Source organism: Perca fluviatilis, chromosome 8 (genome assembly GCF_010015445.1).
Source record: "Perca fluviatilis chromosome 8, GENO_Pfluv_1.0, whole genome shotgun sequence".
NCBI lineage: Eukaryota > Metazoa > Chordata > Actinopteri > Perciformes > Percidae > Perca > Perca fluviatilis.
Genome location: NC_053119.1, coordinates 31,474,868 through 31,500,102, shown reverse-complemented (window position 1 = coordinate 31,500,102; position 25,235 = coordinate 31,474,868). Strand labels below are relative to the sequence as shown.

Below are 25,235 nucleotides of genomic sequence, written 5' to 3'. Positions count from 1 at the left end.
ATTATAGTCATCTTATAAAGGTGCTGAGGTTCACACCAGGGACATGCAGCAGGCCTTTTGATAATACCTAATTATAATTTGAATGTTACATATCTAGTCATTCTGATTGGTTGATGTTATTTAATTTGAATGTCAAATGGTTGCATTTAAAAAAAAAACCTGTAAATATTAATAATTGATATTCACATGGCTTTTTTGATACCTGGGAAACTAATACATGTGTTGTTTGTCATTCAATGATTAGATTTTTTTGATCGGGGCGATAGGGGGGCACTGGCACCAAAAAGGTTGAGACCACTGGTTTGGACGGTCGGCCCAAACAATGCAAGACATGTGCGTTTGCATCAAAAAGCTTCTCTGTGTGCCCCTTAGAAACTCTCCTTTGTTGAGTTTAAGCAGCACTTTACCAATGCATTAGAAATTTAAATGTTTAACACATTAGCCAATAAAATGTCCAAGAGCAATAAACTTTCAGGAATGCCCTCTCTGTCATTTATAATTCTGTAACCTAACCTGTCTAAAGGGGCAAATACACTGAAAGCATAATTGACAGTCCTCATTTGACGAGCTTCAATTAATACTCCTCTGTCGCACTCCCGGCATCAGATATGAAATGCCAACACACAGAACCAGCAGTATTTTAGGAAAAGGACGCTATTTAAGCAACATTTTTATATAGCCTACTACAGGTACCCCATGACAAAATTACCTGATGACACAGATGGTTGTAACCACAGTAACTCAGTCACTCACTGCCTGTCGTTCACACGGCGAGAGAGGGAAGGGAGGGAGATGCTATGGTGCTGGGGTTATTCTCTGCATCAGCCTGGCCCAAACTAATACATCCTGCTCCGTGACTCTCCCCAGACAACCCAGCTCCAGCTTTTTTGAAGAAACTCATAATATCCACCAGCCTACATTTAGCTTGCCAGACTCTAGGGACAGCAGCAGGTATTTAATAAAGTATTGTCCTCTGGGAAAAAATCCTTACTTTTTTATTTCTTTTAGCTCTCACCAAACAGGTACTGCAGAAAAAAACAGATTTGGTTGCTGGGACCTCATTAGAAGCTCCAAAATGGAAAAAAGGTCGGAGTAGGCACGTCACCTCATAATGCTTTTGGTGTGTATTATGCCACTTAAAACAAAAGGTACTTTTTGTACTTAAAAACACATGAGTCAGATGCTTTCAATGTGTTTGGGCCTTATCTCTTCCTGCATCTATGATACCTGATCACATACACAAATCACAAGCTACAGATTATACCTATAACATAATGATTTTGGTCCACAAAAATTTGTTAAAAAATAGCTTGACCTAGATAGTTAGATAATCTCAACCTTTTGATACTGTCAGTAACAACTTAAAGTGACACATCAAAGTACTAGTAAGTCAGTTGGAATGTTGTTAAGTGATTTTTGGTTGTGAAGACAAATTAGGAGGTAAGAAGTGGATATTAACTTTTGCAGCAGTTTTAGCACACAAAACATTGTTCAGTCTAATAGATATAACAGCTTAAGTAATGGTTTTTAGCTGATCCTGCTACTGTATTTGCTTGTTAGTCACACCTTGTGTGTGTGTGTGTGTGTGTGTGTGGTCATGGTGATGGTGGTAGCTTCAGGGAATTGGTGGATCCTCCTTGGCTTCCACTCACCGTCGCTCCCTGTCCGACCCACTGGACCACAAAAAAGGAGAAGAAAAAGGGAGGGAGAGAAAGACCATCAGGTTAGATGCAAACAGGTTTATTTAATTTTTAATCAAAATTGAATTAACATATGGAAATAATTGTTAAAATATGAGAGCCAATCTCTTCAGTTAATGCATATATACTAGGGCTGTCAGCATTAACGCGTTAATCGTGATGCAATTAAGGGCCGAGCATAATGTGTTAATTTCTTTTAATCGCATGCCGCCATTTATTAATTTATTTTCACTTCACTCGGCTTCGCGTTGTGCCTAACAGGTGAGGTGTATTGTCATCCTATTTTATCTGATCATTCTATAATTTGTATTTAGGCCATATCTGAACTATCTATATGTAGCTAGGAGTGATGAACTTTACTCTACTTTTGGGGGATACTTCTATAGGAAAAGGGCCACAGGACACATCTGGCATGCATTATCAATGGGCCCCCAGGATGTTGAGATAGAGCCAGTTGGCATGAAGCCATTGGTCAGTTATCGAACCCACCATAAGTTATGAAGAATAGATATACCATGTGTTAACAGCAGAACCTCAGAGTGACTTTTGAGAATCTGGGAAACTGGTCGCTCTCCGGGCTCTTCAGAGCTTGTAAATTGATGCTGAATTCCTTGTTGTAAATAAACCTTTATAATCAAGAAACAGTGTCGGCAGATTCCTCTCTACACAGCAACACATCATCGATACCATATAAACAACAAATCTGGCGACGAGGACTTTGGGACGTGAGCCGGGCCGGCTCAACGTTCCAGCACGGGCACGGGTCGACCTGATTTCCGCTCCATTGGCTGATAAAGGTGAGCTTTTCTCACAAACTCTGGAGGCTGGTCAGTTCGTCTGTGTCTCTGTGTGTGTGCGTTGAGGAGGGGCCTACACCGTTCGACCCATGTGTGTTCTATGCTGTGGTGCTGTGTGGCTGGGGTCTGTTTTAAATTGTACTTGCGTTGTGAGGCAACGCGGAAAGGGGAATGGAGAAGGTGTTAAGTGAGGTGAAGGACAGAGGAAGATGTGTACATTAGCCTAATTAGTAACGGGTGAGCTACGTATAACCGTGCAAGAGCGAGACAATGGGCCCTCGGACGCTCGACAGTAGGCCACGTTAAGACACTGCGTAAAAACTAGGCTTTTTGGGGTCACATTGGTGTTGGATAAAAAAAAAGAGAGGAGGAAACAGAAACGACAACACTAGGGAATAAGAGGAAATACAGGAAAGAAGAAGGAAATAAGGGGAATAAGGAAATAAGGATGATAACGCTGCTAATTTGATAAATGCTGATAAAAGCCCTCGACGAGACCCTCGTGAGGCGATGTTAGATGGGCCGCAAATTCCTGAAAATGACTAGGTGAAGTTTCAGGTCAGTTCTAGGAACTGGGGGTGTAGGATAAACTGCAATGGAAATTATGGATTTCAGGGGTTGACGAATTTATGTCTGAAGTAATCTCGCATTGTAGTCTATACCTCAAAAGGTAACAAAAATTCAAGAAAAGGAAACGGCGGAATCATGCTTTAGGAATTATAGGCCTATAATTAATGCATTCTGGTTGCTGGGTGTGTATGAGAGACAGAGTGTGTGTGTGTGTGTGAGAACAGCGGTGCCTCTGCGGTATGTGATAAACTGTGTGTGCGTGGCATATGTCATGATGATGTCCTGTTTATTAGATATATAGATACATATGTTTCGGTTGGGAATGGGAGTTCTAGTTACGATATTGTGGTTATTACGGTTAAAACTATGACTCTCTTTTGAGAACGTTTCCAAAGTTTGTTAAAGAGTTATGAGTCTTTCTTTTGAGAGAACGTTTTTGTTAAAATCTGTTAAAACCATGAGTCCCCTTTGGAGGGAACGTTGAATGTGTTAAAATGTATGAGCCTTCTGGAAGGACGTTATGATCTTATAGAGAAGATATGTTTTTAGATTAAAAAAAAGTATAGGTTGGCAGATTAGGGTAAAATAAGTGAAGAAGGAAACAGAGAGAAAAATAGACTATAGTCAAATTAAGAAGTTTCAAAGTAGGGTTTGTGTTGTATGTTTTGTATTGTTTGTGTTGGTTTGTGCGTTTTGTCTTGTGTTCCTGAGTTGGGAGTGCAATTTTAGAGAACTTGTCACTCTGAAGTTGCACTGGCAACTGAAACTGCGCATGTCTAGAATTTAAGGAATGTTAGGGTACACAGGCGTTTAAGCCACTCCCTGCCTGCACTGGGGTGCTGCAGCCTGTGCTGCAAAGATGAGAAAGGGGGAGACTTTCAGACTTGAGGTGCAGTATTCTGTTTGTTAAAGTAGCGGTTGTTTGACTATGAAACTATTTGATTGAGATCCATTGAATCTATAAATGAGAGTTATGTTGACGGATATAAAGAAAGAAAAATAGAAAAATGTCATAAAACATCTAGAGAAATGGCATAATAATTTAAAATGTCTTTCTAATTAGGAAACCTTAACTATGCTTGCTTCTGAAGCATGAAAAGAAAGAAATTGGGAGAAAGATTTGAGGATAAAAGTAGGCATAAACAAGGCTCAGGCCTGAAGAAAAAAAAAAAAAAAAAAGGGGAGGAAAGAAAGAGATTAACAGCTGGCATAGGTGATTTGCGTCTGGAACCCAACACCAGTGATTGATCACCCTGGAATAAGAAAATTCCAGCCTCTATACCTCTATTGGAAGTAAGAGATGAGAGGACTGATTGATGGGCTCCAGGATTGTCACCTCTGCCATTCTAAAATGTTGGACCACTTGTTTTGAGTGGCGAGACATCTAAAATCATTTTACTTTGAATAAAATAATTCAAAATTTGATAATTTTATAAGGTTTTTGATTTTGCTAAAAGTTAACGTTCCCTACTGTCACATGTGGTCATGTCATTGTGCTAAGGAAATGAGTGACATTTGTGAAGGTGGGAAACAGAGCGAATGAATCTGATTCCTGTGAAGAAACAGTGAGTTAATTCAATTCTAATGAAACCTTAGACTGCGTTGGTTCATATACTCTGTATATTAAAGGGGTAACAATTGTTACCAAAGATAGTCAGGAAAGTTGAGAGAAAATGGTAAGCGTATGTTGCAGAAAGGAAAAAGAAAGTTTTATGAGACAATGGAAAGAAAATAAGGCATGACTTTAAGGGAAAGTTAAGGGTACAAGAATGTACTAAGTTGGTTAAAGACAGATAGAGAGTGTTGTGAAAGTGACAGAAAGACAAAGAAAGAGATGAATGTATTTTTGAATTAGGATAACGGGGTTCATATTAATATTGTTGGTACAGAGATAACTGCAGTATTTGGGCTCCAATCTACAGGAGGGTAAACGTTTAGATGAGGATAGTAAAGACTGCTATATCACAAGCACCAAAACCTAGGAAAAAGACAAATTAGGTAATTTTCAGGATAGACTAATTGTAATTTCAAAGATGAATTGCTTTTAGACCTTATCGTGATCTGACATATAACAAAAAAAAAAAAAGATTTAGGATTTGTGTAGATAAAACATATGTTTATGAAAATATGATGTCTTATTGTTGTTAAACTGCCCAATGAAATATAGGCCTACAAGTTTGGTTGAAATGATTACCTGTTTAAATACTTAGTTGATTGATAGAACTACTGTGATCATTTCCAGTTTAAAAATGTGGGGACTTTTCTGTGTTTTTACTTTTAGTACTTGAAGTACATATTTTTATGATACTTTTCTTACTTAGGTAATATTTTTGTAGCAATATTTTGAATCAATGGTGTCATAGGTTATAATGTAGAAAGAGAATTAAGAAAACTAAAATGAGTATGATTAAAGTAGGCTAATGCCTCTTGGAGGAGTTGTGTTTTGTGTTTATTCAGTGTGCCTCGATGGATGTCAGAGCGGACCTGTCTCACTCCCCCAACAAGCTACAGAACCAGTGATGGACAATACCAGACCCTGAACAACAACTGACCTCCATCCAACAGACACAGTATTCAGCGCTCCACTTTGGTCCCATCCCCCACATACTGGCACCAGAAACACATCGGGAGTTGGAGCAGCAGAAAAGGAGGGGTGACAGATTTGCAACTGCCCATGATTGAGTGGTTGAAGCGGACACCCAGATGGTTTTCAGGGCATGATCAGAGACTGACATTAAAGAAGCAATGTCATACATGCCCACAAAGTACTTTGTTGAACATTCACAGATGAACTGAAGTTTGAGGAGTTCAGCCCAACTTCACCTGGACTCAGAAGATGTATGATGCTGAAAGTGATAAAGACCTTTACAGATCAGTGCTGACAATAGAACAAGGCAGTGAGGCAGTGATCACTCAGGAGGGTGATTATTGCATCAGTGATGAAGATGAACGAACAATAGAGAGAAGACAAGCAGAAACGACCATAAAGATGAATCCAAACTCCAAAAGTAAGAAGAAAACGACACGTCTGGAAACTAAGGGAAAAGTGAGGTTCAGAAGGATGGAGTTTGATGATGATGATGATGGTCAGGGTGATTCAGAAGAGATCATGGATGGATATGATCCTGTGATTAGAAGGAGGCTGGCCAGAGCGGAGAAAAGAGGTGATGAAGAATGGAGGAAACGAAGAGATACAAGAGATCACACCTCTGATGAAAGTAAAGATGAAGACAGTGATGAAGATTTGGAGAGGAGAGGAGCTACGGGATGTCATCCTGCAGCGTCTAGCATAGAAGAGATTGAAAGAGACATGGAGCGATTGGAAGAGCAATACGAGAAGCTGAAGATACAGAGAGACAAATTGCTGAAAAAAGAATCACAAAAAGTGGAGAGAAAGTCAAGAAAAGGGAAGACAAGTAAGAAGATGCTTCCAGTGATAAGTCGAGGACAGAATCTGGAGCATAAGCCTTTGAAGAGTACCGATATGTCAGATATTCTTGATAAGTTACCTGTTCTTCAAGATGGAGCACATCCTTGGATCCTAAAGTTGGAAGAAATTATGGTGGGAAAACAGTATGCCATGGGAGATATTAAGAGACTTTTGACTAATATTATTGGGGTTCCAGCTATGGAAGAAATTCTACAGAAAGCTAGACTTAATCGATATGTGGCAACTGTTATATATGATCCTGAGCTGTTGGCCGCAAGTAGAGGTCGATTGTGGAAAGCACTGAAAGATATGTTTCCAACAAATGTGCATCCGGACAATATTCTAATTGAGCCACTGAAACAAGAAGAAAAACCAAGAGCTTATGTGTCGAGAGCTTATCAGGTGTGGAGAAATATTACCGGAAATGATCCAGATGTGAGTCAGATGGAGCAGTCAATTTTGCGAGCCAAACTACAGAAGGGGCTGCCCGCACCAGTGAGGAGCAAACTGGAAGAGGTGGTTGGACTTGGAAGCATGGCAAAAAATGTCTATGCAGATCATGTAGCTCACCAAGTAGAGCTATATAGGAAAAAGGAACATGAGCAGAAAGAACAAGACCGAGAAACTCCCAGAAAACTCAATCAAATGCAGCTGGTGGAAGATAAGAAGGACAAGAAGCAGGCACTGGTTATGCAAAATCAGTGTTCACCAAATCAACAGTCACCATTAGTGATTCCAGTTATTATATACCCACAACTAGCTTCTGGACAGATGCAGAACTGGAGAGGAAGAGGAAGAGGACGAGCTGGAAGATATGATCCATATTTTATATCTTCACAAGCGTGTTTCAATTGTGGACAGGATGGCCACTTTGCCTGTGATTGCAATATACCAGGATGGAATCCTAGAGGAAATTACAGAAGAGGATTCAGGGGCCAGTTAAGGCCAACTGGAGGACCGATGAACCCTCATAGGAGTCTGGAGCCAGGATTCCAGAGGTGCCCAGAAGATCTGAAAGGAGGTGTCATCAGGGCTGGAAAGAAATCCAACAATTGAGGACAAGGACAGTCACAAGTTGGTACAGATCCCCACAGATGAGCGTGGACATCAGCAGACTGACCAGAGAAGGAGGGGAGAGAGACCGGATTTGCTCTGACGCATCGATGCATAACGACGAATAGAAAGGAGGTAATGCACTGACAACACACATTTTGAAAATACATATACTCTAAAGAAGTAATTTGTTCTACTTTTAAAATAGAGCTACTCTTATGTGAAAACATCTATATGAAGGGTTAAGACATGCCTCTAAATTAAGTAGACTTGGTATGAAAATCTTACATTTTGTCAGTACCTGGTGATATACATTCTACTAAATTTGAAATGACCTGTGACAGCTTCTAACAAGACTAGTGACAGACATGTTATTTCGGTTGTTGTGTTAGGAAATGTTAAAAGAACATTTCATCGTTTTATTTTATGCACCAACAACATAGGCAACTTTTGAATATGCTTTTATTATTTGAGTGCTGCTCAGATAATGTATTGGGAAGTGATCTCATGTATACATTTTAATTGGATTAATGTAAAGTTGTTAAAAACAGCAGATTGAGAGTGCTGTTCTCAGAAGTTCATTAAAAATAAGCTTAGAACAATTGTGTGACTGTTAGCAAAAACAGCCTGACATTAACATCAGTAAACTATTCTTGGATGTAGTTTGTAAATGCACCTTTATCTTTAACACAAAAAAGGGCAAGGTGTATCACGAGTGTCATTAGGACCATATGGAATACATGGAAATAGTAATAGTAATAATGTGAGACAAGATAAGACAACTTCCACTCACAGATATATCTTAGTCAAATGAAAAGTTTTTGCATTGGTTAATTTGTTGTTTACAGTGTGCCAGTAATCTGTTCATATCATTCTTTTTAAGTACAGATTCACAAACAGAAATCAGTTATTACAGCCCAATGATGAATCAGCATCTTTTATTGTTCATATAGAGGTTTAGAAATCAATTTCACTATTCTGCATAAGTTGCAGTGGTGTTACTGAAGCCTGTAGGGTTAGAAGGTAAAATAACTTACAAAGACTCCAGAGTGAAGCTCTGCAATTCATTGAATTTTGATAGAGATTACAATTTTGGCTTATTAATTACAGAAACAATGTAATGGAAAGGAACGATTGTTCTGCACATTACATTTGCGAGTAGACTTGGTATGAAGAGTTTAGGATAAGTTTCACAGTTCAACATGCTACACTGATGTGTTGAAATGTTAGTTTAAGTATTAGTCTAAATTTCAGTTAATGTTTGCATTGAGCAATTGGGAATTCAGTACTGACTAATATATGCATGGTTATAATTTTATGATGTGGCAAGGTGGCTACATTGCTTTATGCTAGTATATTGCTCAGTCCAGTTTATACAGGAATGTCAAGTAGATGAGGTTGAAAGACGGGGTGTATAACATAAGGAGATTTATTACACCCACTATCTGTTAAATAAACAGTGAAGAGAGTGTTGTGTGTGATACATTGTAGAAAGTGCATAATTACATGCTAGAAAATGATTGGCTCTTAAAATAAATTTGGTCTTCTCTTTCTAATTGGCTACATCCATACATGTTAAAAAAAAAATGGGGAGGTTTATGATTTGGTCAATTTGTTTGATTTAATTTGTTGAAGGTGTGATTGATACATTAGGATAAGGGTTATTTTTAAAATGACATAACTTTTGTTGCTGACTATTAATGGTCAGCAAAGAGGGAATTGGACATTTCATTTAAAATAAGGGTTTGGTTTAATTTTTAGTCTATGGTTTATGTCTTTACTGTGTGCTTTTTGCATTTAGGGATTTAGGAAGCACATGAGTTAGCTTGTGTTGCAAAAGGAGGGAAGCACTTGTTACAGCTCAATCTGATTCTAGTTCTGGAAGTAGAGTGAAGAGAGACAATACACACTTTCGTAGTCTTGAATCCTATCATTTGAGGATAAAATCTAACATTATTGATGGAAAGTTTTCCATTTTTATCTGATTCTGCCATCATTTTCACATTTCTTTGAATATTTAGTGTTTTTTATTTATCAAAGGGGGGAAATGGAATGTGATTCACGTGATTGATATGTGATTCATTCATATTATTTTTGATTAGTTCATAGTAATTTTGATATTTTATTTGATGTTTTCTTTTACTATGTTGTTTTGCAAGGATACTGGTTTGTGTTTTCTTTTCTTCCAGAAGCATATGGGGTAGATACTTGAATATGGACAATAAAATGGACTGGAGAATTCTGAACAAGGATACAGTGATGAAAGTTCAGATTCCAACGACAGTACACTGAAAGCTTGACACTGCAAAGGAGCTGCAATGGATATATACTTTGTGTTATATTTGTTTTGTATTAAATTGTTTGAAGAATGTTTTGTTGTGGGATACACATGGAGACCTCAGATGTTTTTATGTTTTTCTTGACGTTTAGGGACAGCGGGGTCTAGGTAAGGCGAGGTCCTTTTACAGATCCGATGATTTGATCAGTCTGAATTTGGACATTGTTTTGATTTTATTTTGATTTCTGAGGCTGCCATATGTATTTGAGTACACCAAGATATTACATGAATTGATAAAAAGATTTCTAATTGATCTGGAGTACTGAAGGTGGTCGCCTGGGGCAGAGGGACCGTGAGAGAATTTTCCTGTCTAGATTGATTGATGGATATTTGGAAAGAAGCTGCCAGACAGGTTTTTCGCTCTTACACTCCATAAAATGTTTGTTTACGTTTCCTGACATTGTTCACACTCTATGAAAACTTGTGTGATTGCTAAGGTTATACTACAAGAAACATGATGTAATGGAAAGTGTTATTTTGTACCAATCTTACTCTTTTTGTTTCGAGACTTAATTAGTCTCGAAGGGGGGAAATATGAGGTGTATTGTCATCCTATTTTATCTGACCATTCTATAATTTGTATTTAGGCCATATCTGAACTATCTATATGTAGCTAGGAGTGATGAACTTTACTCTACTTTTGGGGGATACTTCTATAGGAAAAGGGCCACAGGACACATCTGGCATGCATTATCAATGGGCCCCCAGGATGTTGAGATAGAGCCAGTTGGCATGAAGCCATTGGTCAGTTATCGAACCCACCCTAAGTTATGAAGAATAGATATACCATGTGTTAACAGCAGAACCTCAGAGTGACTTTTGAGAATCTGGGAAACTGGTCGCTCTCCGGGCTCTTCAGAGCTTGTAAATTGATGCTGAATTCCTTGTTGTAAATATACCTTTATAATCAAGAAACAGTGTCGGCAGATTCCTCTCTACACAGCAACACATCATCGATACCATATAAACAACACAGGCTACTATTTTCACCCTTTACCGCACTTTGCCATACTTCTTCGTAACACATCCTGCTGCTGCAGGAATAGCAACGCGGATTTCGGTGCCTCATTCCGGTGCCACTGATATGCCTGCGCTTCTCTCTGATGCTCCGAAACAGACGTTATAGGCAACAGAAACATCGCTGCATGTGACGCTAGTTCACACTACACTTGACAGCAGCTAACGTTAGCCTACCACTAGCTAGTAGCTGGATTAAACACGGTTACAATGCTGACAGCTAAAGCTAAATTATGTAAAGTTTGTCTGTATTTCACTGTAGAGGATTCTGACACCGGGATGCAACAACCTGCAGCTGTTGGAAAAACACAGATCGACACGTTCAATGAAACTGGTAACCTACAGCCTCGTGGTGCATTCAACGTTATTGTTAAATGCCCTTTTCCCATTTGGTGGTTGTTTTTGTCGTTCAACAGCTATTTACTACTAAATAAGTTATTGTTATAGTTATTACATTATTATTAAATCATTTAATTTTGACCATATGGCCTTAGCAATAAACAAGCCGTTCTTTAATGTTGCCAACTGTTGTTTAGTACCCTTCTTTTTTTTTTACTTTCTTAAAAAGTATCGGTTCAGGCACCGTTAAGGCATCGGTACTGTTTTAAAAGTATCGCTTTAGCACCAGTATCCATTCCCAATCAATATACACTAGAATTGCTTCCCATTATTAATATGTACTTAAAAACACTTCTGAAATTCAAAATAATAGAATTTTAATCATGTGATAAAACATGCGATTAATCGCGATTAACTATAGAAATTCAGCGATAAAAACAGTCCTAATACATACAGACAAAAATAGGAGTCAAGGGCCTAGCAATAGTAAATGTGTAGTTTCTAGACCAGAAAACCCAATGTGCCATAGAAAATTAATTTTCTTTTAAAATAACTACGCAAAAGTACTTTTCAGTATTTTTAAACTGTTGAGTTTTAAAAAAGTTAAAGCAATGCTGATTTTTGATAACAATGTGATTTTGGTTTAGATGCATTCAGTGCACACTGCAGCTGGGTGAAAAGGATTGTATCAAATACTGATTAGACCTAATCAGCATTTGTCTGCCTCACACCATCCCAAGCTTCTAAAGAATATTTAGATCATGTTTGTTATGTTGCATACTGGAAGAAGCCCTATATGCTCATGACGACCGTTCGAATTTGACAGGAAATCGGCACCTCCACTTCTGGCAAAACATCACTCAGCAAACCAGCAAACTCAGCTGTCATCGCCAAAACAGGAGTGCTACTAAATTTCTGAAAATTGTAAACGGCTCAAAGGAACACTGCTGTGTGCCACTTTGTTTGGCCTCAGGCCGTTATAACAGTAGCCTTAGTTTCCACTGCTTCCCCAAAAACGCAAGTCTTCAGGCTAAGTGGATTCATTAAGTGCGAACCCAGCACACAAAAGTTGCAGTCGGCACGTTAAGCCCCACAAGATTGTGATATCCAAGAAAGGAAGGCGTGCTTTGGTAGCAGGTGTTGTCCCTTCATTCTTCGAGTGGAACAATTATTCAACCAAGGAACGACCCGGTGTTTGGGAGCGGCGGGCAAAACCACTGGCCTCGGAGCCTAATGTCCTTGAACCAGCAGCAGCAGAACCTATCGCCATCCTTATGGTCATGGACCATGACTATGAAGCATCTCCTACTGTGTGCGTGGATAGGCAACATTACGTGCAACTAAAACAAGAAATCAATGCACTTCGAGAGCAACTGAAAACATACCATGTGTCCAAATTTGGACTGAAGCGGTTTGCCTCTTCTCCAGAAGACAAACGATTTTACACCAGGTAAGACAGCTATCTATAGCCTTCAGCAATTGTCAAAGTTGAACTGGCTTTGATACCACATATGTTTATGTGTAAAACATGTACAGCACACAGTTACTGTGTAGGCTTAAGCTATTCTCCTGCTGAGAACTTAATCTATATAGGCTACAGGAGGTTAGGTAGTAAATGTGCTATAGTAATAGCACATTTGTCACATAGTGTAACTGGTGAAGATTACTTCCTTAGTTAGATTAACTAACTTCCAAATCCTCTTAAAACCTCAAAACTCTGTAGGCTTACACTCTCCTCTCAAGTCAATTGATTTGTGCTACTAAACACTATGTATGTTGTTACACTGTATTTATGTATGTTACGATAGTATGCTACGCTACTAAATAGACTTTCTGATTCAGTGTATTGTTGATAACCCAAAACACCATAATTTTTATTCTTTTAATTTAATTACTATACAGTCTAAGTAATCTTACTCTAACTGCCATACCCTATTAGGTTCCCATCCTACACGCACCTGATGGCGTTTTGGAGCCTGATTGAGTCTGCACACTGAAATTTAATCAGAACTAGAAAATGCATTTCCTGCAGAAAATGCGTGGGAATGCTGAATAGCTGAATTGCTAAAGCTAAACTATATGAATCCGTAAGAAGAAGCTGAAGAAGTGAGAATAGTTGAAAAAGTGGAAATCGTTTTAATAAGTATGAATTTCATTAAAAAGTTAAAAGCTGACGCTAAACTGAACTGTTTAAAAGTTTTAAAAGTTGAATATGACAAAAGATGTAGAACATTGTGAGGTCTGAGTATATTTTCTAACTGATAATGACTCACAAATGCAGAAATATGAAACAAATTGTATGAAAAATCTTAAAGCTCAAACGCATTGCACTGCACTGCTGAAACATCTGGAAAATTTTCAGAGTTGGAAGCTAAACTGCATTACCTAAAGGAAGAGCTAAAATACATTGTTAGAAAAGCTTGAAGCCGAACTGTAATACTGTCAAAGATGAAAGTTGAAATGAATTGCCTGAAAAGGCTGAAAGAAGAAATACTTTGTATTATTATCAGACATAACTGCACAGAACGAAAGAGCATCAATCTAGCTGAGATGAGATGTGAAATATATTAGGTGAAAAGAATGGGGCTGAATAAGAAGAAAGAGAGGAAAGAGAGAAGGAGAGAAAGAGAAGAAAGAGAGAAGGAGAGAGAGAGAGGAAAGAGAGGAGAGGAAAGATAGAAAAAGTGAGAAATAGACTACAAATTTGACTAAAATTTACTAAAAAGGCTGAAAGTTTAAATACTTTGTATTATTATCAGCCATATCCATTGTGTAGAACACACAAGCATGACCCTAAAGAGCTGAGAGGTGGATATATTGCCTGAAAAGAAATATATATATATATACATGGATGAAATCACAAATCACAAATGACCCTGGAGGGAGGGAGGGAGAGAGAGAGAGAGAGAGACAGAAGGAGTAAGGGTGAGAGGGATTGAGAGAGAGGAAGGGCGGGAGGGGGGGGAGAGAGAGAGAAGGAATGATAGAGAGAGAGAGGAGGAGGAGGAGGGAGAGAGGAGGAGAGAGGAGGAGGGAGGAGGAGAGAGAGAGAGAGATTGAGAAGGAGGGAGAGAGACAGAGAGGGAGGGAGGGAGGGAGGGAGTAAGACAGAGACAGAGAAAGGGGGACGGAGACAGAGAAGGAGGGAGAAAGACACAGAATGAAGGAGGGGGACACAGAAGGAGGGAGGGAGACAGAGAAAAGAGAAAGAAGGAGGGATAGAGAAAGAGAGGGAGAGAGGGAGGAAGGGAGGGAGACAGGGAGGGAGACAGACAGAGAGAGGGAGGGAGGGAGAGAGGGAGACAGAGGGAGGGAGACAGGAGGGAGGGAGACAGAGAAGTAGGGCGGGACAGAAGTGGAACGCAAAGGATATAGACTAATGTTCATAGTTAGTCTAGTTAGTTGAATACTACAGCAAGCCTGGAGTATTCAAGTTGACTGTCTGTGAAAGGGTTGTCATGGCTACTAAGTGCCTGTGACCATGTTTGTAAACATGCTTTGAAGTCTGTGATGAGATCTCTTTGAAGTGTCATCAGTTAAATAACAAGCAGCTGCTGTTAATATGTCACATGTAGCACACTGCAGCTATTCAGAGACACTGACAGCAAGCTCTCAAATAAAAGCTCAGACTGGCAAAACGATAACTGCTGTCAGACAAATGACGTCATCCTGAGCACCACAAGGCCTTTATGAACGTATTGGTATAACATTTATATGGATAAACTTAAAAATGTGGGCATATCAGCGATTTAAAAAAGTGGAACTCTTGTCATTTGGAAGCTCAACCAGCTAAAAGTAAAAGGTGTATAAAAAACTGAGCAAATTGCCTGAAACTAGACAAAATTACCTACATTTCGATGTAAAAATTGTGGGTGTAAGAGCAATTTATAGAGAAGGGACAAAGATAATTTTTTCTAAGCTTCACACACTAGATGATGACATCATCACTCTAAGCAGCCCAATACACACTCTGTTTAATCGATAAAATTTCCTGAAATGATCACTAAACTTAAACAGCTTTTTCACAAAAACTATAAAGGATATCAAACTGAAAAGATAAAGCCGGATAGCTGAATATTTTGAGAACATTTTAAAGTTAGTTTGGCATCTGTAGGTGAAAGTACGAAGGAGCTGGAAATTTTGGGAGCGGAAAAAAGTGTTAAAAAGCTTAATATTTTAAAAAGTATAAATAGCAGAAAAAAAGTTGAAGAAGTCCCATCATTAGCTGACAGAGCTGAACACTTTAAAAGTTGAATGGTTTTAATAGCTGAAAGTATGCAGAAGTTACGCAGAGCCAAAAAACGTACGGAAGACGGAATAAGAATAACTAGAAAATGCATTTCCTGCAGAAAATGCATGGGAATGCTGAATAGCTGAATTGCTTAAGCTAACTGGATAAATAGCTTAAATCTGTAAGAAGAAGTTGAAGTAGTGAGAGTAGTAGAAAAAGTGGAAATCGTTTTAATAAGTGAATTTCATTACAAATTTAAAAGTTGACGCCAAACTGAACTGTTGGCTTTAAAAGTTGAAAAATGACAAAATATATAGAACATTGTGAGGTCTGAGTATATTTTCTAACTGATGACTCACATATGCAGAAATATCAAACAAATTGTATGAAAAATCTTAAAGCCCAAATGCATTGCACCGCACTGCTGAATAATCTGGAAAATTGTCAGAGAAGGAAGCTAAACTGCATTACCTTAAAAAGGTAAGAGCTGAAATACATTTCTAGAAAAGCTGGAAGCTAAACTGTAATACTGTCAAAAGTGGAAGTTCAAATAAATTGACTAGAAAAGGCTGAAAGAAGAAATACTTTATCAGACATATACACTGCATAGAATGAAAAAGCATCAATCGCTGAGATGTGAAATATATTGCCTGAAAAGAAGGGGGCTGAAAAACTTTGCATTGAAAACGAAAAATGAAATGCAATCATGACAAGGATGTTGAAAAAAAAATAGTTTGATTCGTATTAAGGCATAGAAGAGAAAGAGAGAGGGAGACACAAAGAGAGAGAAAGAGAAGGAAAGAGAGAGAGAGAGGGGGATAGAGAGAGAGAGAGGGAGAGTGAGAGAGAGAGAGGGAAAGAGAGAGAAAGAGAGAGAGGGATAGAGAGAGAGAGAGGCAGAGGGAAACAAAGAGAGATGGAGAGAGAAAGGAAGAGAGTGGGGAAGAGAGGGAGGGAGAAGGAGGGATGGAGAGAGAAGGAGAGAGAGAGAAAAAGAGAGAGAGACAGGGAGAGAGAGAGAGGGATAGAGAGGGAGAGAGAGAGGCAGAGGTAAAGAGAGAGAGAGAGAGAGAGAGAGAGAGGGAAAGAAAGAGAGGGGGAGAGAGGAGGGATGAGAGAGAAAGGGAGAGAGGGAGAGATAAAGAGAGAGAAGGAAAGAGAGAGAGAGAGGGATAGAGAGGGAGAGAGAGGAAGAGGGAAAGATAGAGAGAGAGAGAGATGGAAAGAGAGAGAGAGAGGGGGAGAGAGACAGGGAGGGAGAAGGAGGGATGGAGAGAGAAGGAGAGAGAGAAAGAGAGGGACAGGGAGAGGCAGAGGGAAAGAAAGAGAGGGAGAGAGAGGGAAAGAGAAACAGAGAGATAGAGAGGGGGAGAGAGAAGACAGACAGAAGTGAAAGGCCAGAGCTATAGACTACTGTTCATATTACTGCCTGTAGTATCTGTATAGACTAATGTTCATATTACTGCCTGTAGTATCTGTGTGTGTCTGTGAAAGTGCTGTCATGGTAACCAATGGCCAGTTAATGTTTGTAAACATCCTTTGAAGACTAATCAGTTAACGCGTAACACCTGCTGAAAACTGTCAGCTGGGCCAAACTGCAGTTCAGAGACCCTGAGAGCGAGCTCTCAAATAAAGGCTCAGACTGGCAAAACAATAACTGCTATCAGTCAAATGACGTTATCCTGACATCCCCACACAGACTCATTAGAAATGCAGAAAAATCCTGAAAAGATCACTAAACTTAAACCGCTTTTTCACAAAAACTGTAAAAGATATCAAACTGAAAAGTAATAGCCGGATAGCTGAATTTTTTGTGAACATTTTAAAGTTTGTTTGGCGTCTGTAGGTGAAAGTATGAAGGAGCTGAAAATTTTGGGAGCGGAAGAAGATTTTAAGGATTTGAAGCAGGCTCTCATTCACTTCAATGTTAAAAAAGTGTTAAAAAGCTTAATATTTTAAAAAGTATAAATAGTAGAAAAAAATTTGAAGAAGTCCAATCATTAGCTGAAAGAGCTGAACATTTGAAAAGTTGAATGGTTTTAATAGCTAAAAGTATGCAGAAGTTACGCTGAGCCAAAAACGTACGGAATAAAAAAAATGGCCGAAAGGAATAACAATAGTTGGAATGCTGTAGAACAGCATTCTCACAACTAGAAAATTCCGGAAGAAATTTTTACAGTGTGCCTACTACTTGGTGCACATCCGAATAACACTAGATAAGTAGATACATATGTCACACTGTCACAGAGAGAGAGAGACAGAGAGAGAGAGAATACAAATACGAGTCTGATGAATTTAGGATGCTTAAAGTACTGATTATTTACATGGAGTCTGGTGGGTTTAGGATGCTTAAACTACTGATTAATTACATGGAGTCTGGTGGGTTCAGGATGCTTAAAGTACTGACTATTTACATGTAGTCTGGTGGGTTCAGGATGCTTAAAGTACTGATTATTTACATGGAGTCTGGTGGGTTCAGGAGGCTTAAAGTACGGATTATTTACATGGGGTCTGGTGGGTTACGATGCTAAAATGATTGTTTATTTACATGGAGTCTGGTGGGTTATAGCGATGCGAGCCTTACCAATACAATATATATAAATTATGATACCCCAGTTTTGCTTAAATTTTAAATTCATACAGTGTTGTTTTAACGGTGAAGTGTTAAGTGTCTTAACCTTTTAGAGATATACCATTCAAAACCTATTTAAGACTTTTCTGTTTACCAGAAACAGCTATGAAATATGTAGCGGTAAACACACCAGACTCCATTAAAAAAACAGTACTTTTAGCGAGCATAGAGACAACATATATTTTCACATGTAAATCGGTAAACTATGTTTTTATTATTATGTTGACCAGAGAGATAAAAGTCTGGCGAATGCATTGATGTGGTTTTTATGTTTGTGGTATGAAATATATGGGACACAGAGCAGGTAACAAACAGGGAATCATCTGCATCCTTCAGATACTTTTTTCAGTTTCTGTCGGCAGTTGGTGTGTCTACAGCAAAACGTGTACGTATGGTGGATTCCATAATTACATGTCTGCGACCGGCACAAAATTTCCTACATTTTGACCAACTATGATGAATGAAGAGTGAAAACTGTAGGGGAGACAGCAATTTGTTTGGAAAACTATCAGAAAATCATAATGCAGCTTCACCCCTCTAGCTCTGAACATTCTGTCCCCATACACACACATGGGAAAATCTCACCCGGTTTGAAATCACACTGCAGCTCCATTTTTTTTTTAAGTTTCTATCGGCAGTTGGTTTCAAAATAACAAAAGTTTAGGTCCGGTGGATTCCATAGTCACATGACTGCGACCGGGACAAGATTTCCTACATTTTGACCAAGTATGATGTATGTAGAGTGAAAATTGTACGGGAGAGAGCAATTTGTTTGGAAAAAAATTTTAGCGACTCGTACTGCAACTCCACTGTTTCTATCGGCAGTTGGAGTGTGTAGAGCAAAAAGTAAACGTCCGGTGGATTCCATAGTTACATGTCTGCGACGGCCACAAGATTTCCTACATTTTGAAAAAGTATGATGTATGAAGAGTGAAAACTGTAGGAGGGAGAACAATTTGTTTGGAAACATTTCCCAGAATCGTACTACAGCTCCACACTCTGACTCCCACTCTAACTCTCAACATTCCGGCCCCATACACACACATGGGAAAATCTGAAACGGTCTGAAAAGAGGACAAAACGTAAACTGTGTTTTTTTTTTTTTTTTTTTTTCATCTCCACCCGGCGGTGAAGGGCGCTGGCTGGTTATCCCGCTTCTCACGTCTATTCATCTTCGTCTGCTTTCTTTTGTTTTTGCGTGTACCCCTACCTCTGGACACCTTACCTCTGAACAGTCTCGCACTGGTTCCGGAGCCGCCTGGGGGGCTTTCCCTTGTGTCCGCCGTTCTATTCGGGCAGCTAGCTGCCCTTCCTTCACGCGGCGCATGCAGCGCTACCAGCGGCTTCGGGTAACGCGTTGCTGACCTTCCTCCTCACCATCGCCCTCCACCGCACAGTCCTACAAAACAAAACAAACTAGACATTCCTCTTTCTTCGGTCATGCTGTGGATCATTTTGGCAATCACCTCATTCATCCATCTCCACCTCCACCTCTGTGCTCCTAGCCCACGGCTACACCACTATCCGGAGCTCTCCGTCCCTCCGCTCTGCATCATGATCAAATATTCAACTCTGCTACTGGTCACGGTATTCAACCTTCTCCATTCCATCCTGCATCCCAGTCATCAAAACAGCTTCGGACTTCTCAGTAGACCGCCGTTACATCCACAGAAACTATACTCGCAGTTTGTTTTTCTTCCACCACGGACAATCCATTCCATCCATCTGGTCACCTGCGCTCTGTTGCACCTGTCCCGTCATCTGGTTTCTTCCCCACTGGTTCCATAGGGCTGGCGCATCCAGGCTACCCAGTTGCACTTCCCACTACCACTCTCCATTCATCCCCCCTATCTCCCTCTTTAGGGACAACCAATCCCCCTTCCCTCCCTCCTCCTTCCTCCTCCCCCCCCCCCCCCCCCCCCCCCCCCCCCCCCCCCCCCCCCCCCCCCCCCCTTCCTCTCTCATCCCCTTCCTTCCTCTACCGCCCCCCTCACACTGTTAATTCCTTTTTTTTTTTATTATATGGAGTATGTCAAAAACAAAAACAACACCAAAACAAACCAGTTTTCAATCAGAACTTCCGGATCACAGAACTCACCCTCCCCTCAGGTATCATCGTTTCAATATATCCTAGCCTTCAAAACTCTTTCCTCCATGACAGTGATCCTCATTTACGGCCACCTAAACCAAATCCCTCCTTCCTCTCTGATTTTACTGAACTCCCTCACTAGCCTCATCTCTCTCTCTCCATCTGATTGTTACTTCACATCCACATGGACTCCCCCCGCTCTCACATTCCAAATTTCCTTCTCTCTCATTCCACCATTCCCCCCCCTTTCGCCTCCTGTTGCTCCACCAACCACCGTCCTTCTGACCTCCATCCACCTCTTTCCCCCCTCTCTGATCCTGGGTTCACCATCCCTTCTCCAACCGCCCCCGCCTCCCTCAAGGAAATCACCTTCCGCAACCTCAAATCTCAATCCCCATCTCTGACCTGCTCCCCACCACTCTCCCTGGACTCAACCCCTCCCTCACCCAATGACCTCTCAGCCACCTCAACTCCTCTTGTCTACCTCCCTCAACACCCTGGCCCCCTCAAAACAAACTCTCCTTTTCACCTCTCTTCACCCTGGTACACCCCTGCACTCCGGAAATGAAACAAACTGGCCAGCCAACGGGCAGTCTGACAAAGAAATCATCCCTCAGTCCATCATGAAGCCTATAATCCTCTCATCGCCTACAAAGATGCCTCCTTCGCTACAAATCTGCCTACCTCTCCACCATCTCACTGACCCCTGCCAAAAACCCCCACCCCCCCTCCTCCCCCACCCCCCCCCCCCCCCCCCCCCCCTCCAGGACCTTTTTTTCCCTCACTTTTTCTTTTCTTTTTTTTCTTCTTTTTCCCCACCTCATTTCCACTCCACCCTCCTTCCCTCTCCCCCTTCCTGTTTCTCCCTCCTCCTCTCCCTCCTCCCCCTCCCTCCCTCCATCTAACCCAGTCCACTCCCTCCATCTCCACCCCTTCCCACTTCAGTCCCTTCCCCCCCCCCCCCCCCCCCTCCCCCCCCCCCCCCCCCCCCCACCCCTCCTTCAACTCCACTCCTGTCCCTTCCTCCCCTCTCTTCCACTGTCCTTTTTTTTTTTGTTCCCTCCTCCTTCTAACACTCTTTTGAACTGTCCTTTGCTTTAAACTTCAGCTTGCCTCACTATTAACCTTCTGGATCTCCTCCTCTCTCAACAATTCCTTCCCATATCCAACCTCCCCTTTCTGTCTAAAACCCTGGAACGCACTAGTCGCTTCCTAACAACTACAAACCCATCTTCTCTTAATAACCTATTCAACCTCTCAAATCTGGTTTTGCCCCCTACACAGCACAGAGACACGCTCTCCTCAAAGTCCTCAACGACCTCCTCACCTTTGCTGGACACGGTTCCCTCAACATCCTCATCCTCCCTCGAACCTGAGTGGCCACTTGCGATACTGTGAACCATAACATCCTGCTCACCAGACTCAAGAACCTCCGTATCGGCAGTGACGCTCCACTTCTACCTTTCCAACAGATCCCATTTCATCTCTCTCCAACCACACCTCTGCCACCAGCCACCAGTCACTCAAGGTGTTCCCAAAGGCTCCGTAACTTGGCCCCCTCCTCTTCATCATCTACATCCTCCCTCTTGGTCAGATACTCTCGCCACTTCAACCTGGACTTCCACTGCTATGCTGACGACACCCAAGTCTACCTCAGCACCAAATCCCCCGCACAATCCTCCCTCTCCCCCATCACTCCCTGTCTGTCACTCTATTAAAACCTGGATGCAACATAACTTCCTCCAACTCAACAGCAACAAAGCAGAATTCCTTCTGATGGGGTCCAAATCCACACTCAGCAAAACCAACAACCCCCACTCCTCACCATGTTGGGCACCATTGTCTCCCCATCTCCCCACTGGTGTGGGCAACACTTGACGTTATCTTTGATTCCACCCTCTCCCTTGTGAGCCTCACATCCGTCAAGTCATTAAAACCCCTGCTACTTTCACCTCCATAGCCATGCATCGCAAATCAGACCCTCTCACCCCCCCGCCGCGGGCTCATCCCGCCTTCCATCTCACATTCCACCGCTGCAAAGAACTCCATTCCACCTTCTAACCTAACACCACCAAATCAACCGCCACTCCAACTGGTCCAGAACTCAGCCTTCCACACTCACCTGCTCCAAATCCTGGCCCATCCCTTCCAGTCCTAAACCACTCCACTGGCTTCCCATTTCCCCACCGGATCACCTACAAAATCCTGGTCCACACCTATAAAGCCCTCCACCATCTGGCCCCTTATTACCTCACTGACCTCCTCTCCCCTTACCCACCCTCTACGGTCCCTCAGATCCACCTCAGCCGGTCTCCTCTCCATCCAAAAGTCTCATCAGCTGTTTTGGGGGACAGAGACCCTCTCCAGAGCAGCTCCCAGGCTCTGGAACTCCCTCCCCAAAGAGATCCGCACCTCAGGTCCCTCACCATCTTCCAGTCCGCCTCAAGACCCATCTCTTCACCTCAGCCTACCCATGATCCACCTGCCCCCTCCCTCTTTCATCTGTATCTTGTTTTGTTCTACTTGTTTTGTTTGCTTTCGTTTTGTTTTGTTATGTTTTTATAATCTACCCTGCCCTGTAGCGACTTTGGGTCCATGAAAGCGCTATATAAATTCAATTTATTATTATTATTATTATTATTCCAGCGTTACCATGATGTTGATGTGTTTGTGTGATGTTACTGCTTGAGTGGAGCCTTAGCGGGACTAAAATGTGGCGGAGAGATGAAGAATAATAATATTAACTGGAATATTCGGAAGAAATTTTTTACACGCGTGTTGCATCCAGGAACTGGTGCACCGATAACTAGCTCAGTAGATAACTTGGCACACACTGTAGAGACAGAGAGAGAATACGAATAGGAGTCTGATGGATTTAGGATGCTTAAAATACTGACCATTTACATGGAGTCTGGTTGGGTTTAGGATGCTTAAATTACTGATTATTTACATGGAGTCTGGTGGGTTCAGGATGCTTAAAGTACTGATTATTTACATGGAGTCTGGTGGGTTTAGCGGCACAAGACTCACAATTCCATATACTATATAATTAGCTTTAATTTTAAATACATACAGTGCTGTTTTTAATGGTGACAAGTTAATTGGCTTAACTCTTTTAGAGCTATATCTTTTTAAAACCTATTCAAGACCTTTCTGTTTACCAGAAACAGCTATGAAGCAAGTAGCCTTCATACACACAGACTCCATTTAAAAATAGTACTTTTAGCGAGTTATAGGGGCAACATATATTTTCACATGTAAATCCGGTAAACTATGTTTTTATTTCAACCAACCCTAGAGTTGTGGATGGTAGAAAAGTTAATAGAAGCCCCAAAACGGCTTTTCATAGCTTTATTTGGTTTCTGTCAACTTTGATTCAAGTGTGTTTTACGATGCTTAAAGTACTGATTATTTACATGGAGTCTGGTGGGTTTAGCGACACAAGCCTCAACAATTCAATATATATATAATTTGCTAAAATTTTAAATACATACAGTGTTGATTTAATGGTGAAGTGTTGGTTTGCTTACCCTTTTAGAGCTATACCTTTTTTAAAACCTATTTAAGACCTTTCTGTTTACCAGAAACAGCTATGAAGAGCTAGCGCTAAACCCACAAGGCTCCATTCAAAAAATAGTACTTTTAGCGTGAATAGATTTACATGGAGTCTGGTGGGTTTAGCATGCTTAAATTACTGATTATTTACATATAGTCTGGTGAGTCTAGCGAGTGTATGTATGTGTGTGTGTGTGAGAGTCTTCGTGTGTGTGTGTGTATGTGTGTGTGTGTGTGAGTGAGTGTATTTGTGTGTGTGTGTGTGTGAGAGAGAATGTATGTGGTTGTGTGTTTGTGTGTGTGTGTGTGTGTGTGTGTTTGAGAGAGAGAAAATGTGTGTGCGTGTGTGTGTGTGTGAGTGTGTGTGCGTGTATGTGTGTGTGTGTGTGTGCGTGTGCGTGTGTGTGTTAGAGAAGGGAGATGTATTTTTGACAGGATGTCATAATGAAGTACTACATTACCCATAATGCTAAGTGTTACTATGTTTCTGATTGGTGGAGATCGCTCTCTGTGTGTATGGGTGTGTGTGTGGGTGTGTGAGTGTGTGTGTGTGTATGTGTGTGTGTGTGTGTGTGTGTGTGAGAGAGAATGTGTGTGTGTGTGTGTTTGTGTGGATGTGTGTGTGTGTGTGTGTGTGTGTTTGAGAGAGAGAGAATGTTGTGCGTGTGTGTGTGTGGGTGTGTGAGTGTGTGTGTAGTGTATGTGGGTGTGTGTGTGTGTGTGTGTGTGAATGCAGCGTGTGTGCTGTAGACAAAGGGAGATGTATGTTTGACAGGATGTCATAAAGAAGTACTACATTACCCCACAATGCAAAGTGTTACTATGTTTCTGATTGGTGGAGATCGCTCTCTGTGTGTATGGGTGTGTGTGTGTGTGTGTGTGTGTGTGTGTGTGTATGTGAGAGAGAATGTGTGTGGGTTTGTGTTTGTGTGTATGTGTGTGTGTGTGTGAGAGAGAGAGAATGTGTGTGCGTGTGTGTGTGGGTGTGTGAGTGTGTGTGTGTGTATGTGGGTGTGTGTGTGTGTGTGCGTGTGCGTGTGTGTGTTAGACAAGGGAGATGTATGTTTGACAGGATGTCATAAAGAAGTACTACATTACCCACAATGCAAAGTGTTACTATGTTTCTGATTGGTGGAGATCGCTCTCTGTGTGTATGGGTGTGTGTGTGGGTGTGTGTGAGGGTGTGTGTGTGTATGTATGTGTGTGTGTGTGTGTGTATGAGGTGTGTATGTGTGTGTGTGTGTGTGTGGGTGTGTGTGTATGGGTGTGTGTCTGTGTGTGTGTGTGGTGTGTGTTAGAGAATGTGTGTGTGTTTGTGTGTATCAGAGAGAAGAGAGTGTGATATGTGTGTGTGTGTGTGTGTGAGAGAATGTGTGTGAGTGTGTGTGTGTGTGTGTAGAGAGAGAAAGAGTGTGAGTGTGTTTTATGGGTGTGTGTGTGTGGGTGTGTGTGTGAGTTTGTGTGTGTGTATATTGTGTGTTAGA

The 25,235-nt window shown here is 41.1% G+C and overlaps 1 protein-coding gene across 2 annotated transcripts in view; it reads right to left on the bottom strand.

Annotated features, from left to right (window-relative positions):
- Nucleotides 1-208: 208 nt before the first annotated feature.
- The window catches only part of LOC120563984 (synaptotagmin-9-like), a 309,829-nt gene continuing 284,802 nt past the window's right edge, over nt 209-25,235 (bottom strand). For both annotated transcript variants that reach the window (XM_039808553.1, XM_039808554.1), the window contains one exon: nt 209-1,673. In XM_039808553.1, the coding sequence (XP_039664487.1) occupies nt 1,596-1,673 (78 nt within the window). In that variant the 3' untranslated portion in view covers nt 209-1,595. The remainder of the gene's footprint in view (nt 1,674-25,235) is intronic.